Consider the following 14846-nt stretch of genomic DNA (forward strand, 5'->3'; position numbering starts at 1 on the left):
ACACACACACGTGTGTCCCCAACTGCTTGCAATCCCCCGGGTTGCCCAACTACGCATCCCGGCAGAAGTGGTCACAGACCAACCCCTGGTCACATGTTCCCTGTCATGCCTGAAGTTCCCTACACTAGAGTCTGTCACCATCAGTCTGGGTGCGTTCCATAGGTTGCCATGTATACATGGTAAACGATCGGGGCATAGCGCACTCTATACTGACTAAAGTAACTCAAAGTTAATCTGCATATCTACTCACAGGGAGGGACACGGTTAACCATTCATTCTTTGGATAAAAACGAACATTTAATAGACTTAATCGCTATAGTACATTAATGTAGAGGAAGACAGATTATTGGAGCCTGAATAGACACAGTGTTAGATTCCATACATGCTGTCAATACCAAGAAGAGATAAATGGAAACTCTACACAAACGTCTACAATGGAAAAATATTAAAGCCTGAGTAAACACATTGGTATATTCCATCCTATAGTAACAATATCACAAAAACAGAGAGAAAAAAATATAAACACCACACACATCTCCTATGTGCAAAAAGAAAAAATGAAAAAAATAAAAAAAATGAAAAAAAATACAAGATCAACAATAAGAAAATCAACAATAAAAAAATATATAAAAATATATACAAAAATTAAAAATACACACTAATAGAACTTAAACAATAAACAGATACAAATAAATTAAATATATACATGTGGGTACATGCATGCCTTGATGTACACATGCATCCTCACATGTACAAATAAATATTTAAACATAAATCAAGTATAGATGTGCACAGATGTAACCGTGGTAGTAAGATAATATATTTATTCAACGTAAAATATAGAGTATATTTTAAACTAATGCAATCTACCACTGTGTCAAGACAAAAGTCCAAGGGAGGACTGAAACGTCGACTACTTATGATGGCTTTCTGTTAATAAAATCCTTTTTCTACAACTACAAGTCTGGTGAGTGCGCTCAATATGTTTCTATGCTTTTGGAGCTACTATGCCCGTTCGAGTCTGCGACCCCAGCAATGGTGATACAAAAACGTGAATGTGGACCTTTTTGCTTATATATATATATATATATATATATATACACAAGAAATAACTGTCACTCCCAGTCCAAATACTCAGAGCAAAAACAGTACAGTAAAGCACTGTTTTTTCTCTGAGTATTTGGACTGGGAATGCCACTTATCTCTTGTATATATATGTGGAGGGATACCACACCCCAAGGTGAGCACCCCAGCAAGCATTTGGAAGGCTCTGCAACAAAGTGAGTGCCGGTATTTTTTATGTTTTATATAAATTTGTGTTTTCATTTGAATCTAACCTAAAATGTTTTTTTAGAATTTTTTACATATTAATTTTTTTATTGACCTAAAATTACCCCGAAATCACTTTTTTTTAGAATTTTTATTTGTTTTATGCGTACAAAATTAAACAAGAAAATGTTTGACAAGAAAAAGTTTGTTTTTTATATTTTATTTTATTTTTGGGGGTGACAGACTGATTTTTTCTAATTTTTGCATGGGTATGTTTTCATAAAAATATTTGCACCCGATTTTTTAAAATTGAATACCGCAGGAATTGGGAGTGCACATACCCTAGGTGAAAAAATGGGCACGACATTAGTTTTCTCTGTCGCAAAAATTGCACTCTCAAATCGATATTACAAATTCAGTGATCAAGTATGAACATTTTAAGGCACTTACAAACCAGACAACATTCCAGGGCTGTAGCTGTGTTACAATGTTGGAGTAGCTATCTCCACTCTTCTGAAATCAGCATTTCTTTGCCATTTTTAATTTAAAACCCCCATCCACCTCTGATTACTCACTGTAGTGATCTGTACCTTCCATTTCTTCACATAAACTTTCACAGAAGAAAGTGGAGAAGGTGGCTTCTGGAGAGTGAATACTGAAGACTCAGAAAACATCTCCAGTGTTAAACTGTATGAGGGAACTCAACCTTCTCCATCTAATGAGATTGAAATTATATTTGCACTGCCCTGTATATACTATTCATTGATCTGGAAAGCTATCTCAGCAGGGCAGGCGTGGAGGAAGAGTAGAACTATAGATCACAGTACACAATGGGATCAGAGATCTTGGGCCAGAGTGCATGGGAAAGTTGGAATTGGAATAGTAAAATAAAATATAAAGCCTCTCTCTTAGGAGAGGCAGGAAATTCAGCATGAAAGTTCACACAGCAGTGGTTCAAGTAAAGATTGAACTTAAATTAAGTGTCATTACCAGAATTAAGATATTAGATGGAGGCAAGTGAGATTAGAGTGGTGATGGGACAGTTGACAGTTGGTGAATGATTATTGGACGTATCGGGGGTTGGCTAGTGAAACCCATGCTCTCGCAAGCACTTTGTGGGCCTCTTTTGGTCAGGGACTGTTTGTGGGCATCTCTGTACAAATCCCAGGCACATCTGCATGGTGGATTGGTGGTCCATAAGTACAATTAGTTCTCCATCTTTGGTATTAATATAGTTGTCATAACCCCTATTCCAGTTATCGTGATACATCACTGAAATGGTTTCCCAGCGCAGATACAGTCAGGTGCATAAATATTGGGACATTGACAGAATTTTCATATTTTGGCCTCTATTCACCACCACAATGGCTTTGAAATGAAACAAACAAGATGTGCTTTAACTGCAGACTTTCAGATTTAATTGAGGGTAATTACATCCAAATCAGGTGAACGGTGTAGGAATGACAACGGTTTCTATATGTGCCTCCCACTTTTTAAGGGGCCAAAAGTAATGGGACTATCAACTCAAAAGCTATTTCATGGACAGGTGTGGGCTATTCCCTTGTTATTTCATTATCAGTTAAGCAGGTAAAAGGTCTGGAGTTGATTCTAGGTGTGACATTTGCATTTGGAATCAGTTGCTGTCGACTCTCAATATGAGATCCAAAGAGCTGACACTATCAGTGAAGCAAGCCATCATTAGGCTGAAAAATTAAAACAAACCCATCAGAGAGATAGCAAAAACATTAGGTGTGGCCAAATCAACTGTTTGGAACATTCTTAAAAAGAAAGAACGCACCGGGAAATAATTCTTCTGTCATCCACCACAGTTGTTTTCCGTGGTCTTCCGGGTCTTTTGGTGTTGCTGAGCTCTCCGGTGCTAAGGGGTGTGCAGGTGCACAACCTATATGCATGCCAACAGTTAAAGACACATATATACACAGACACATATATACAGCTACACAAAAAGTTTCACAAACACACACATATATAAATGAATATATTTTTTTTTACACCGACACTATTGTACAGACACATATATACAGCTGCACAGACATATCTGCACACACACACATTTATATATATCAGCCATAACCTTACAGGTGAATAACATTAATTATCTTGTTACAATGGTACCTGTCAATGGGTGGAGTATATTAGGCAACAAGTGAGCCGTCAGTTCTTGAAGTTGATGGGGTTTATTTACAAAGTGTCTGGTTGTAAATCCGGGTGTTTCTGATCATATTTATGACTATGCCCAATATTTAAAAGGGCAATGCTTTTAGTAGCCGTGTCTTGCTAGGAAAAGCATCACCCTTTTACATATCGGGCATAAAAATGATCAGAATAGACCCCGAACTTTGAAGTAGGAAAAATGGACAAGCGTTAGAATCTCAGTAACTTTGACAAGCGTCAAATTGTGATGTTTAGACGACTAGGTCAGAGCATTTCTAAAACGGCAGCTCTTCCAGTATGCAGTGCTTAGAACTTACCAGAAGTGGTCCAAGGAAGGACAGACAGTAAACCAGCAACATGGTCATATGCGCCAAGGCTTATTAATGCGCATGTGGGATGAAGGCTAGCCTGTCTGGTCCTATCACACAGAAAAGCTACTGTAGCACAAATTGAGCAGGGGACCAGAATCAGAAGCTGTGCTGGCTTTTTCACAGAACACATGAAATTGCCATTGAGGCCAAAAGCAGGGAAGAAATGAGGAGATAGTGTCGGTCCCAGCTAATAAGACCTGTGGCAGTCGTAGGCATCATCGAAAAAAGGAGTCTGTTTCAGAGAAATCCCTCATTTGTTTGATAGGCGGCCTCAACAGTGGCCTCCTTAGGTGACGACACCTGTGGTAGCTCTCTACAGCTGCCTAGTGGTAGCGCCGCTGCTGCATCCAAGGATGCTAACAGCATCCATCTCTGAATCAGGACCAGAGTACACCCCTGCAACATGCCCGCAAAACTCCCATACAGGGGCCTGTGTGCAGCCTTATGGGCCCTCTCCTCTTCAGCAGAGCAGTAGACTGTGGCTTTGTGCCTGAGTCTACTGCACATGCGCAGGTCTCCGGGAACATGGCGTCCGTGACTTATTTCTGGGGACATCTTTACTGAATATGTGCAAATCACTGGGAAAATGTCCACAGCGTCATTTTCCTGGTGATTAAATTCTATAGAACTGGTCAACGTGGTACTCCTCTGGAGAGGTAAATATAATTTTTATATGAGTGCAAGATGTTCAGTGTGGGCCCCCCTGCACCCCGGGGCCTGTGTGCAGCGCACACCCTGCATCCATTATAGATACGCCAATGCTCCCATAACATGCCTATCAGATGGAAGATCTTTGTGCATCTGCATAGCCACCTCCCAGTCACCGCCCAGGAACACCTATCATTTTCCAGAGTCTATGCATCTCAATTTATCCTGCATCTCTGTGCACACTGCACAGAGGGCCTGATTCAGACCCGCTCACGAGCGCAGGACGCTCGCAAGCGGGTCGATTGTGCCCTACTGCGCATGCGCACGACGGAGGGAGCTCCATCGTGCGCATGCGCGAGACCCGGCGAGCGATGGGCCTCCCATGGGAACGCCTACCGTCTGAAGCCGGCCCCACTGACATCATTAGTGATGTCAGTGGGAGTGATTTTGGCTCTGATAGAACCAAAATCACTCCAGGGCTTGCGGCAGCGAGACCCTACTGCAGGGTCTCCGTAGCAAGCCCGATGGTTGCGATGGTCAAGACCATCGCGACCATCATCATGGACGCTCGCATATGCTGTGGGTGGTCACCCACAGCTATGCAAGCGGCCAGGAGGCCGCTCCAAGTTGAGGGAGGAGGGCCCTGATTGAGAGTGAGCGCTCTGGTCAGAGCGTTCAGCTCTGAATCAGGCCCAGAGACCAAGTGACGCATACACGGTGCAACTTTAGAGATTTAGACGGATGCACAGTCGCAAAAAAACATCAGCATTGTACCCAACTCAGCCCCTACATGTGGTTATATAGCATCAAAAATATATCACTAAAAGCAGTAGACAATCAATTACTTCTAGCCAGTCACTAGGAATTCCCTTCCCTGTATTAAACCTTTGGCATTATACAATGACACAAGGCTAATAACAACATAACTGTATAAATCACTCTGAAATGTCCTTATTTATCAACAAATGTAATCATGCAGTATTATATTATATTGTATTTGTACAAGCCTTGGTAACATCTGACTTTGTCCTATTACCCATATTTGCCTACTTTTGAAAAGTAGTTTCAGGGAGAGTACACACTATAGTAAAAAGTGCGGCGCTAGATGTCTGACACCACCCAAAAGGCGTGTCTAGATCCACCTATGGGCGTATCTGTTGCCAATTGGGTGTGTTCTGGACCAAATTAAATTACAATTACTTTATGTAAATACTTGGCATGTGATACCAAAATATTCTGTATTGCTGACATGGAGGCAAATTATGGCCCTCATTCAGAGCCATTGGCTATTTGCGGTCGTTCGTTTTCTAAAAAGGGGTGGCTATTCAAATGAACCGTTCGCACTTTGCGGACTGTTCACGCTTCTAAGTCTGAACGAGCGAGCAAAACATGCGAACGTAAATTTGAAAAATACGCCCCCTGGCCGCTCGCACCATACGTCATATCCGCTATTTATTAGATTAATCGAGTACATCGACCAGCGTATGAACTGCTCGCTATTCTTGTGGTTGGTTTTTTCAACCACTATTTTGCGAGCAGTTCTGAGTTAAAAAAAAAACAAGTGACGTGGTCAATGACGCTGCTGGATTAATTATGCACTCCCTTAAAACGCCCGTTTTGACCTTTAAGCACGCCTGCGATCGGATTTCCACTCCCCGTTTTCAAGCACCTTCCCCTGTTACCACCCACATACGCCTCATTCTGTCACTCAAAATAGCAGGCATTCGCTATTTTGCGAACACATGAATTTTGACCGCACTGACTGGTTCGCGCACGCGTATAGCGATCCGTACGCATGCGCAGTTGGGCAAACATCGCTCGGAGCGAACGAGCTGCCGCTTACGAGTGGCTCTGAATTAGGCCCTATACATTCCCATAGACACGGGCATAAGAGGGCCTTGCAAAAGGAAATGTGGACAAAATAAGAATCTGTTCCCCCACAACGATTCTAATTAAAATTCTTCAATAGATGACCACACAAATATAATAACACATCTTACTATATGCTGACACCCTAGCCCCCCCACTGACATTAATATGTCTCTTCTCTGCCACACTGACATTACTAGATCTCCCCCTACCACATTAACATTATCAGATCCCCCACACACACATAAACATTCACATTAATAGATTCCACCACCCACAAACATGCACACACACACATTCCCCTCACCTCACCTCTCCTGCAGCACTGACACTGACCACAACAGATATAAAGGAGATTTTTTTGGCTCAGCCTCTGAATTGTGAAACACTCACACACAGCTCCTCGGGCTCAGACAGCTCAGCATCAGCTCCTCCTCCATGTGTCCTCCTCGGGCTCAGACAGCTCAGCATCAGCTCCTCCTCCATGTGTCCTCCTCGGGCTCAGACAGCTCAGCATCAGCTCCTCCTCCATGTGTCCTCCTCGGGCTCAGACAGCTCAGCATCAGCTCCTCCTCCATGTGTTCTCCTCGGCTCAGACAGCTCAGCATCAGCTCCTCCTCCATGTGTTCTCCTCGGGCTCAGACAGCTCAGCATCAGCTCCTCCTCCATGTGTCCTCCTCGGGCTCAGACAGCTCAGCATCAGCTCCTCCTCCATGTGACCTCCTCGGGCTCAGACAGCTCAGCATCAGCTCCTCATCCATGTGTCCTCCTCGGGCTCAGACAGCTCAGCATCAGCTCCTCCTCCATGTGTCCTCCTCGGGCTCAGACAGCTCAGCATCAGCTCCTCCTCCATGTGTCCTCCTCGGGAATGGCTGGGCAGAGAATGCTGGGAGCATCAGTCTATCCCAGTAGTCTGTGTGAACTTTGGCTGGTGAGTCAGCTGCTCTGTGCAGGGGTGGACCCAGGAGGGATCTCTCTGTAGTAAACGGACTCCCTGACCCTGCGTCTACATCTGGACTCGCGCATGCGCAGTCCGGACTTTCTGCAGCGCTGTGAGGAAAGCGGGGGATTACATCTAGTTTGCGGGGTAGCGGGAGCTCCCACCTCAATTCGGGAGGCTCCTGCGGAATTTGGGAGGGTAGGCAAGCATTCTATTACCTGATATATGTTTGTTTCTCTTTCAGCTCTCCTCAGTCTGTGGATGGATTTGACTAGTGGGATGATTAATATTCAGCTGATCCCTCAGTATCCAGTGATCCAGGAATCTGTCACCCTGAGTGTTACTGAGATCACTGGGAGTATTGTGTCTGTCACTTGGTATAAAGGACTAAACACCAGTGCTGGGGATCAAATCCTCACATATATTCCTGATGTTACTCCCTCACTAATTCCTGGGCCTCAGCACTTCCCTCGGGCCAGGCCTTTACCTAATGGCTCATTACTGATCTCAGATCTCCATATAACAGACAGCGGTGATTACACAGTGCAAATACAGACAGAGAAACCACAAGAACAAGCCTCTATGACCCTGTCTATGGTGAGTAACGTGTAGTCACTGTGCCAGGCAGATGTGTGATGAATAATCAGAGCCGTAACTAGACTTTTTGGTGCCCTGTGCCAGAAAGAGCATTGGTGCCCCCCTCATTTTTCAAAGGGACAAAATGCACCCAAAAAAAGGCCATGGCTTCATGGGGAAGGGCAAGGGAAGAGATAGGAAAGGCCAGGAGATGCTGGGGATGAAATAAGAGGAAGCTACAAGCAAGAATGATAATAAACAGAAATTTGACAGGCCCAAACAGCGCCCCTTGACCTGTGGTGCCCTGTGCGATGGCACCGGCCACACTACGCTAGCTATGGCCCTGTGAATAATGATTGGTGCCTTCTCTGTGTGCGGCTGCTGGGTACAGTGGTAGCTCCAGCTCTGCATATGTATATATTACATCAGCCCTTACTACTAGGCTGGAAATCATAGAGTGGGACAAGCAGGCCCAGATTAACAATTCGGCAGATGGGACTACAGCCCCAGGCTTCCACATAAAACTAGGCCAATCATAATGACAGCATGATGATCAGTCACCCAGCTGGCCACATGGTCATCCATAAATCAGAAGTAATAAAATTGTGTTTGTATTTTCCTCACAAAATTATGTAATTTTTCTGCTTATATGTATTTAGGGAGACATTGGGGCTGATAGTGAAGGAATGTACACTCCTACATGTTACTGGCCACACCCACAAAGCACTGGCCACACCTCCTCCACTTTATGGGGTCTATTTACTAAGCTTTGGAGAGAGATAAAGAGGATGGAGATAAAGTACCAGCCAATCAGCTCCTAACTGCCATTTTTCAAACACAGCCTGTGACATGGCAGTTAGGAGCTGATTGCCTGGTACTTTATCTCCATCCAAGGCTTAGTAAATAGACCCCCTAAGACTCAACTGCCACTCTTTGACCATCTGAAAGGTTGGGATGCAATCTCGGTCTGACAATGATGGGTCTTTCTCCTCATTGGTGAGAGACACTCTCGGCCTCATGCAGAATTTTACTTACATCTGTTCTGTTAGTGTAAAATATGCTTTCTGTATTGTAAATGCACTCCAAAAAATACATACATATACAACTATATCACCTCTAAAGTCCGTATGACTGGAGAGGTGAAACAGGTTCAGGGGTAAATGCAGAAATATGACAGTGGGGATATATATATATATATATATATATATAAACACACAAAGAAATGCCCTTAACCTGCGCTCAGCTTTATTAGTATATAATAAATGGCTACAAAACGTCTAAAACAATCCCCCTGTTAGTAGGGGCTAGAACACAATATTTTATAGAGTAGTATAGAAGATGTGCCCCAAAGAAAACAAATAACGAATTGTTCACTTCAATTAAATATATAAAAAAAAGTCCAATATAAAATAAGCTCGTAATCCAATTTGCAGTATTATAAATTCTTAGAAGAGATGGATCCTACGGCCGACTTGTGCACTTTATGTATACTAAAAACTTCAGTGTGGCTTTTCTCCCATACAATTGGATTTTCTTAATATGAAGAAAAACTCCTTATCTTCTTAAGGAGATAAATATCTAAAAATAAACCCTTGCACCAAGAATACACCCAAAGAAGGCCCAAAGGCCACCATTAATATAAAAATATTTATTATACATAAAATCTTTTTCAATCAACAGTATACAGCCAGATAGAATTCAGAGTTGTATTGATATAAAATAATATCACACCTCAATATGTATAACGCCCTTATATAGGGTAGATAGCACACACCCTTATATATACATAAATATATATATGGAGATGGAAAATTGCAGCACCAAAAGAGGTAGAAACTCTTACACTGATTTATAAAAAAAAAGGTTTTTTTCCATAATTGTATACACAAATTAATGTATAGAAGCCCTGATTCAGAGCCGGACGCTCTGAAAGAGCACTCGCTCTAAATCAGGGCGTTTTTTTTTTGTGTGACCACCCACAGCTATAGCGAGCGGCCAGGATGATGGTCACGATGGTCAAGACCATCGTGACCATCGGGCTTGCGATGAGACCCTTGTGGTAGGGTGTCGTGGCCGCAAGCCCCAGAGAGATTTCGGCTCTAACAGAGCCGGAATCTGTCCACTAACATCACTCATGATGTCAGTGGGGCCGCCCCCAAATGGCAGGCGTTCACATGAGAACGCCTCCGTTTGGGCAGCCACCCCCCGGTCCATCCACCAAAGGGGGCGAGCTGTCACTTAACACCGACAGCTCGCCCCCTTTGTTGCGAGACCCGGATCGACGGATTTCCCGTCGCTAGCCGGGTCTCGCGCATGCGGACAACGGAGCCGGCCACTATCGACCCGGTTGCGAGCGCTCAGTGCTTGCGACCGGATCTGAATCAGGCCCAGAGACCAATGGGAAAGAAAACCTGTATAGATGGTGAGCTACCTGTATACAGCACTCCCCAGCAATAAAGGTGTCGGCTCAATCAGAAGTGCAACACTGGAGATCTGTTGCTGACGGAAACATACAATAATTAAATCTGCATTTGAGCGCCCAATGTCTTGTATATCTTATGTGTATACAAAAAGGAATATTCAATTCCATGTAATAAGGTAATTATTTCAAAGTGCAATATGTGCTAATGTGCAAAAAATGTGATAAAACTCTAATAATCTTTGGTATTTTGTGTATTCGAAAATTATACTACATTCATACCATAGAGTGCATCATGCAAAAAAAGTAGTACATAATAGACTTTTCTTAATGCTTTTAAAGTGCACCATGTTTATGTATACATTAGTAAATGCAACAATATACCCTTAAGTATCTAAAACAATGATAAAAATAATTGTTTATATCAGTGCATTGTGCAAAAAAGGTGCATACTAGAATTTCACAGCACCTATCATTTTGTGCAGCAATACTATCACCTATTAATATATATAAATATGCAAAAAATGGATACACAATTACTTTGAGCTAAAAGAGCAATTTAATAAGACAATATCTAGACATAAGAGGTGGAGTAGACAATAAGTCAACATGCATTGGACATTTTTTTTAACCACTTGCCTGGCACGGTCGTATCAGATACGACCATACCAGACTGGGCTTTCCCTGACTTGGTCGTATCTGATCTGATACAACTAGTCAGAAATGCCCTGTGGGTGGCTGTTGGAGGAGAATGTTCCTGCAGCCACCAGCCCCAGAGGGACCTCCACGGTCCCTCTGCAACTACATTTTCTAATCGTTTCTGCTGATCACTGCTGGGCACAGGGATCAGCCAGCCCGGCGCCTGCTCCCCTCTACGCACACACCCGGTGCTGCTCCTGGCAGATGCCGGGTTAGTGAACTAAATGGAGCCTCTGCTCCTATGTAAGCCCCGTGCAGCCTCTGCCTGCTCCCTCCCAGCCACTCGCTCGCCTCTTCACTGATCAGCTCGGCGCTGCTCCTTGCAGATGCCGGGCTGTTGCTATGAAAGGAGCCTGTGCTCCTGTGGTAATGAATATATAGCCGCTGGCCCCCTGATTAGACCTGGCGCTGCTCCACGCAGACGCCGGGTTATAAGACTGAATGGAGCCTGTGCTCCTGTGTAACCCCAGCGTGGCTACTCGCAGATGCCGGGGTAATGAACACATACACAGCTGCTGCCCCCCCCTGGTTTAGACCTGGCGCTGCTCCTCACAGACGCCGGGTTATTAGAATGAATGAAGCCTGTGCTCCTGTGTAACCATGATGCTGCACTGCCGGGGAAATTCAGTGACTGGAAACTCTGGGCCTGATTCAGACCCGCTCGCGAGCGCTGAGCGCTCGCAAGCGGGTCGATGTTGGCCCAGTGCGCAGGCGCACGAGGGAGCCGGCTCAGTCGTGCGCATGCGCGAGACCCGGATAGCGACGGCCAAGGTAGGCGTTCCCATGGGAACGCCTACCATCTGGGGCCGGCCCCACTGACATCACAAGTGATGTCAGTGGGAGTGCTCTCGGCTCTGATAGAGCCGAAAGCACTCCAGGGCTTACGGCAACGAGACCCTACCACAAGGGTCTCATCGCAAGCCGATGGTCGCAATGGTCTTGACCATCGCGACCATCTATTTGGCCACTCGCATAAGCTGTGGGTGGTCACCCACAGCTATGCGAGCAGCCAGGAGGCAGCTCTAAAAAAGAGAAGGACGGCCATTGGCAGGTTACAGTGATTTATCCCCGATCCATCCCTTCTCCCCTGCTTACAGAATATTTGGTGCTCTTGAAGTGTGCTGCTCATTCCTGACTGACACAGATCATATGCTGGCCCCTGAAGTGTGTACTGCTCATCCTTGACCCACACAGATCATACTGTATGATGGCCCCTGAAGTATGCCCAATTCATACCTACACACACTTCTCCTCCTTCTTCTCTTCCAAACAACAGGGGTGGGCAATCCTAAGGATTGTTCACTCCTACCTCTCCATATCTTCCCAGCAACAGGGGTGGACAAACCTATGAGGATTATTCACCTCATGATATTGGTGACATAGGGCCTGATTCAGACCCACTCGCAAGCGGCTGTCCGCTCACAAGTGGGTCGATGTTGTGCACTGTGCATGCGCACGACGGCGGGAGCTCCGTCGTGCGCATGCGCCAGACGCGACGAGCGAAGGAAAGTCCTTCGCTCGTTGTGTCTGATCAAACGGGGCGTGCTGTCGATGTTGATTGACAGCACGCCCCCTTTGGTGGGCGTGCCTCCTGACGGGGGCGTTCCCAAGGGAACGCCTACCGTCAGAAGCCGGCCCACTGACATCACTAGTGATGTCAGTGGGAGTGATTTTGGCTCTGATAGAGCCAAAATCACTCCGGGCCTTGCGGTTGAAAACCTCAACCGCAGGCTCCGGCTCGCAGTTTCGATGGTCGCGATGGTCACGACCATTGCGGCCATCAAACTGCACACTCGTATAGGCTGTGGGTGGTGACCCACAGCTATACGAGCGTCCAGGAGGACGCTCCATAATTATGGAGGGCGGCCCTCATTCAGAGCGTGCGCTCTGCTCAGAGCGTACGGCTCTGAATGAGGGCCATATTGTTGAGAGTCCTGTGATAGTGTAGCTGAGGAGAGAGAGAGATAGACATCAGTGATTGAGATAAGGATACAATTGTTAGATATTACAGTGACTGACACAATTATAAAAAAGTTATAAAAACTGTGATCATCAAAGTACGGTGAAAACCATTATCCATGTATCATCTACAATAAGAGTGCAGCGATGTCCACCAGTGATACAGATTCTGATTCTGGAAGTGACATGTATTCCAGTGATGAAGAATAACTACTTTTGGATGCCACTCATGAAGAGCAAGATCAAGAGGAGGGGCGCCAATTTTGCGCTCTAGACGCGCAAAACTGTGCTCCAGCGCCACCACAATTTCCCTTCATGGGTGAACACCAAGTGACAATAGAAAGTGGAATTCTGGGATATTTCAAATTGTTTTTTGACCTACACTTGGTCGAATTGATTACTGTGGAAACAAATCGGTATGCTGAACGGTGCAACACCACGCCAGTTTTCAAGAAGCAATGATTGGGTCCCAACAAGGGCTGCAGAAATACTGGTATTCTTATCTCTGCTAGTGCTGCAAGGCTTGATACAAAAACCTCTGCTGGAGTGGTACTGGTCTAAGAGGAATGCCCTGGCGACACCATTTTTTGCATCAATAATGTCCCACAGATGGTTTATCTTACTGAAAAAATTCCTACATTTTGTAGATAATCAGGCTGAAGAAAAAGCCCATCCTAACCCCAAACACCAGAAAATATGGCTTGTTTAGTCCTACTTGTCCAAGAGGTTTTCTGAACTACTGACCCCAGAACGAGACTGTCAGGACTTTAACTATTTCAGTACATAAAGACAAACTACACTTGCCGAAAGTTCCACTGTGGTCGTTGGAGGATCTATCCTTGTTACTGGCGCTCATCACATCCAGTGTACAGAGTGTTAAAGTGATCATCTGTTTCTTAGGTGTCGTCAGGTTGTTGGATTCCTTGATTGCTTATTATTCCAAACCTGATTCTATTTGGGTCACATGTTCTGAACTTCCTATGGATCACAGACCTCTAGTATAAACCCCTGTTACTAACTATGCCTCATATGCCTCAACTATGTCTGTGCAACGTTACTTTCAGGTCTTCCTTAAACTCTGCCAGATCCCCGCTGTGCCTGGTGTATGCTGTGGACCTCGCTACATTCCTGCTCGTGTTCCGGTTCAAGTTCTGATACATGTTATCAGCTGCACTACAGAGCTCAGCATTGCCATTGTTTTTCCGTTGTTATCCTGCTCTATTACTGCTATTCCATTCTACGCTACACTATTTGGTTTACTTGTTATTATTGACTCATACGGACACTGGGGTTACTTCTTCTACAGTTGTCAACTGCACTGTTACAGTCTATCCTACCAGGACCGCATTATGCCTCAGGGCTCAACCCCACTCCGGACCTTCATTACCCCGCAGGGCTCAACCCTGCTCCGGACCTTCATCCTGCCGCAGGGCTCAACCCTGCTCCAGGCCTTCATCACATCGCAGGACTCAACCATGTTCCGGACCCTCATCACATCTCAGGGCTCAACCCTGTTCCGGACCCTCGTCACATCTCAGGGCTCAACCCAGTTCTGGACCCTCATCACGTCTCAGGGCTCAACCGCATTCCGGACCCTCATCACGTCTCAGGGCTCAACCCTGTTCCGGATCCTCATTACATCTCAGGGCTTAACCTCATTCCGGATCTTGTTACATCTCAGGGATCAACATTGTTCCGGACCTCCGTCACGCTACAGGGCTCAACCCTGTTATTGACCTCCATTCTATCCTGAGGCCCTAGCCTTGTGTTGAACTCGGGGTTCCACCCCACACCAGTTCAATGTGTACTTTGAACTTTGTTTCTCACAGGGGCATTCCCCTGCACCTGTTAGTGCATGTCATGAACTTTGTGTTATTGAGATTTAATGTGGAACTTTGCCATATAGCTTTTGTTCTTGAAT

General features: G+C 45.1%; 1 protein-coding gene across 1 annotated transcript; it reads left to right on the top strand.

Moving 5' to 3' along the window:
• The first annotated feature begins 2200 nt into the window (after positions 1 to 2200).
• Positions 2201 to 7884, top strand: LOC148436207 (cell adhesion molecule CEACAM7-like). The gene is made up of 2 exons (XM_088465212.1): positions 2201 to 2282; positions 7517 to 7884. The coding sequence occupies exons 1-2, from the start codon at positions 2201 to 2203 to the stop codon at positions 7882 to 7884; spliced, it is 450 nt and encodes a 149-aa protein (XP_088321338.1).
• Positions 7885 to 14846: the final 6962 nt, after the last annotated feature.

Source organism: Taudactylus pleione, unplaced genomic scaffold (genome assembly GCF_031769625.1).
Source record: "Taudactylus pleione unplaced genomic scaffold, aTauple2 ptg001910c, whole genome shotgun sequence".
Classification (NCBI taxonomy): Eukaryota; Metazoa; Chordata; class Amphibia; order Anura; family Myobatrachidae; genus Taudactylus; species Taudactylus pleione.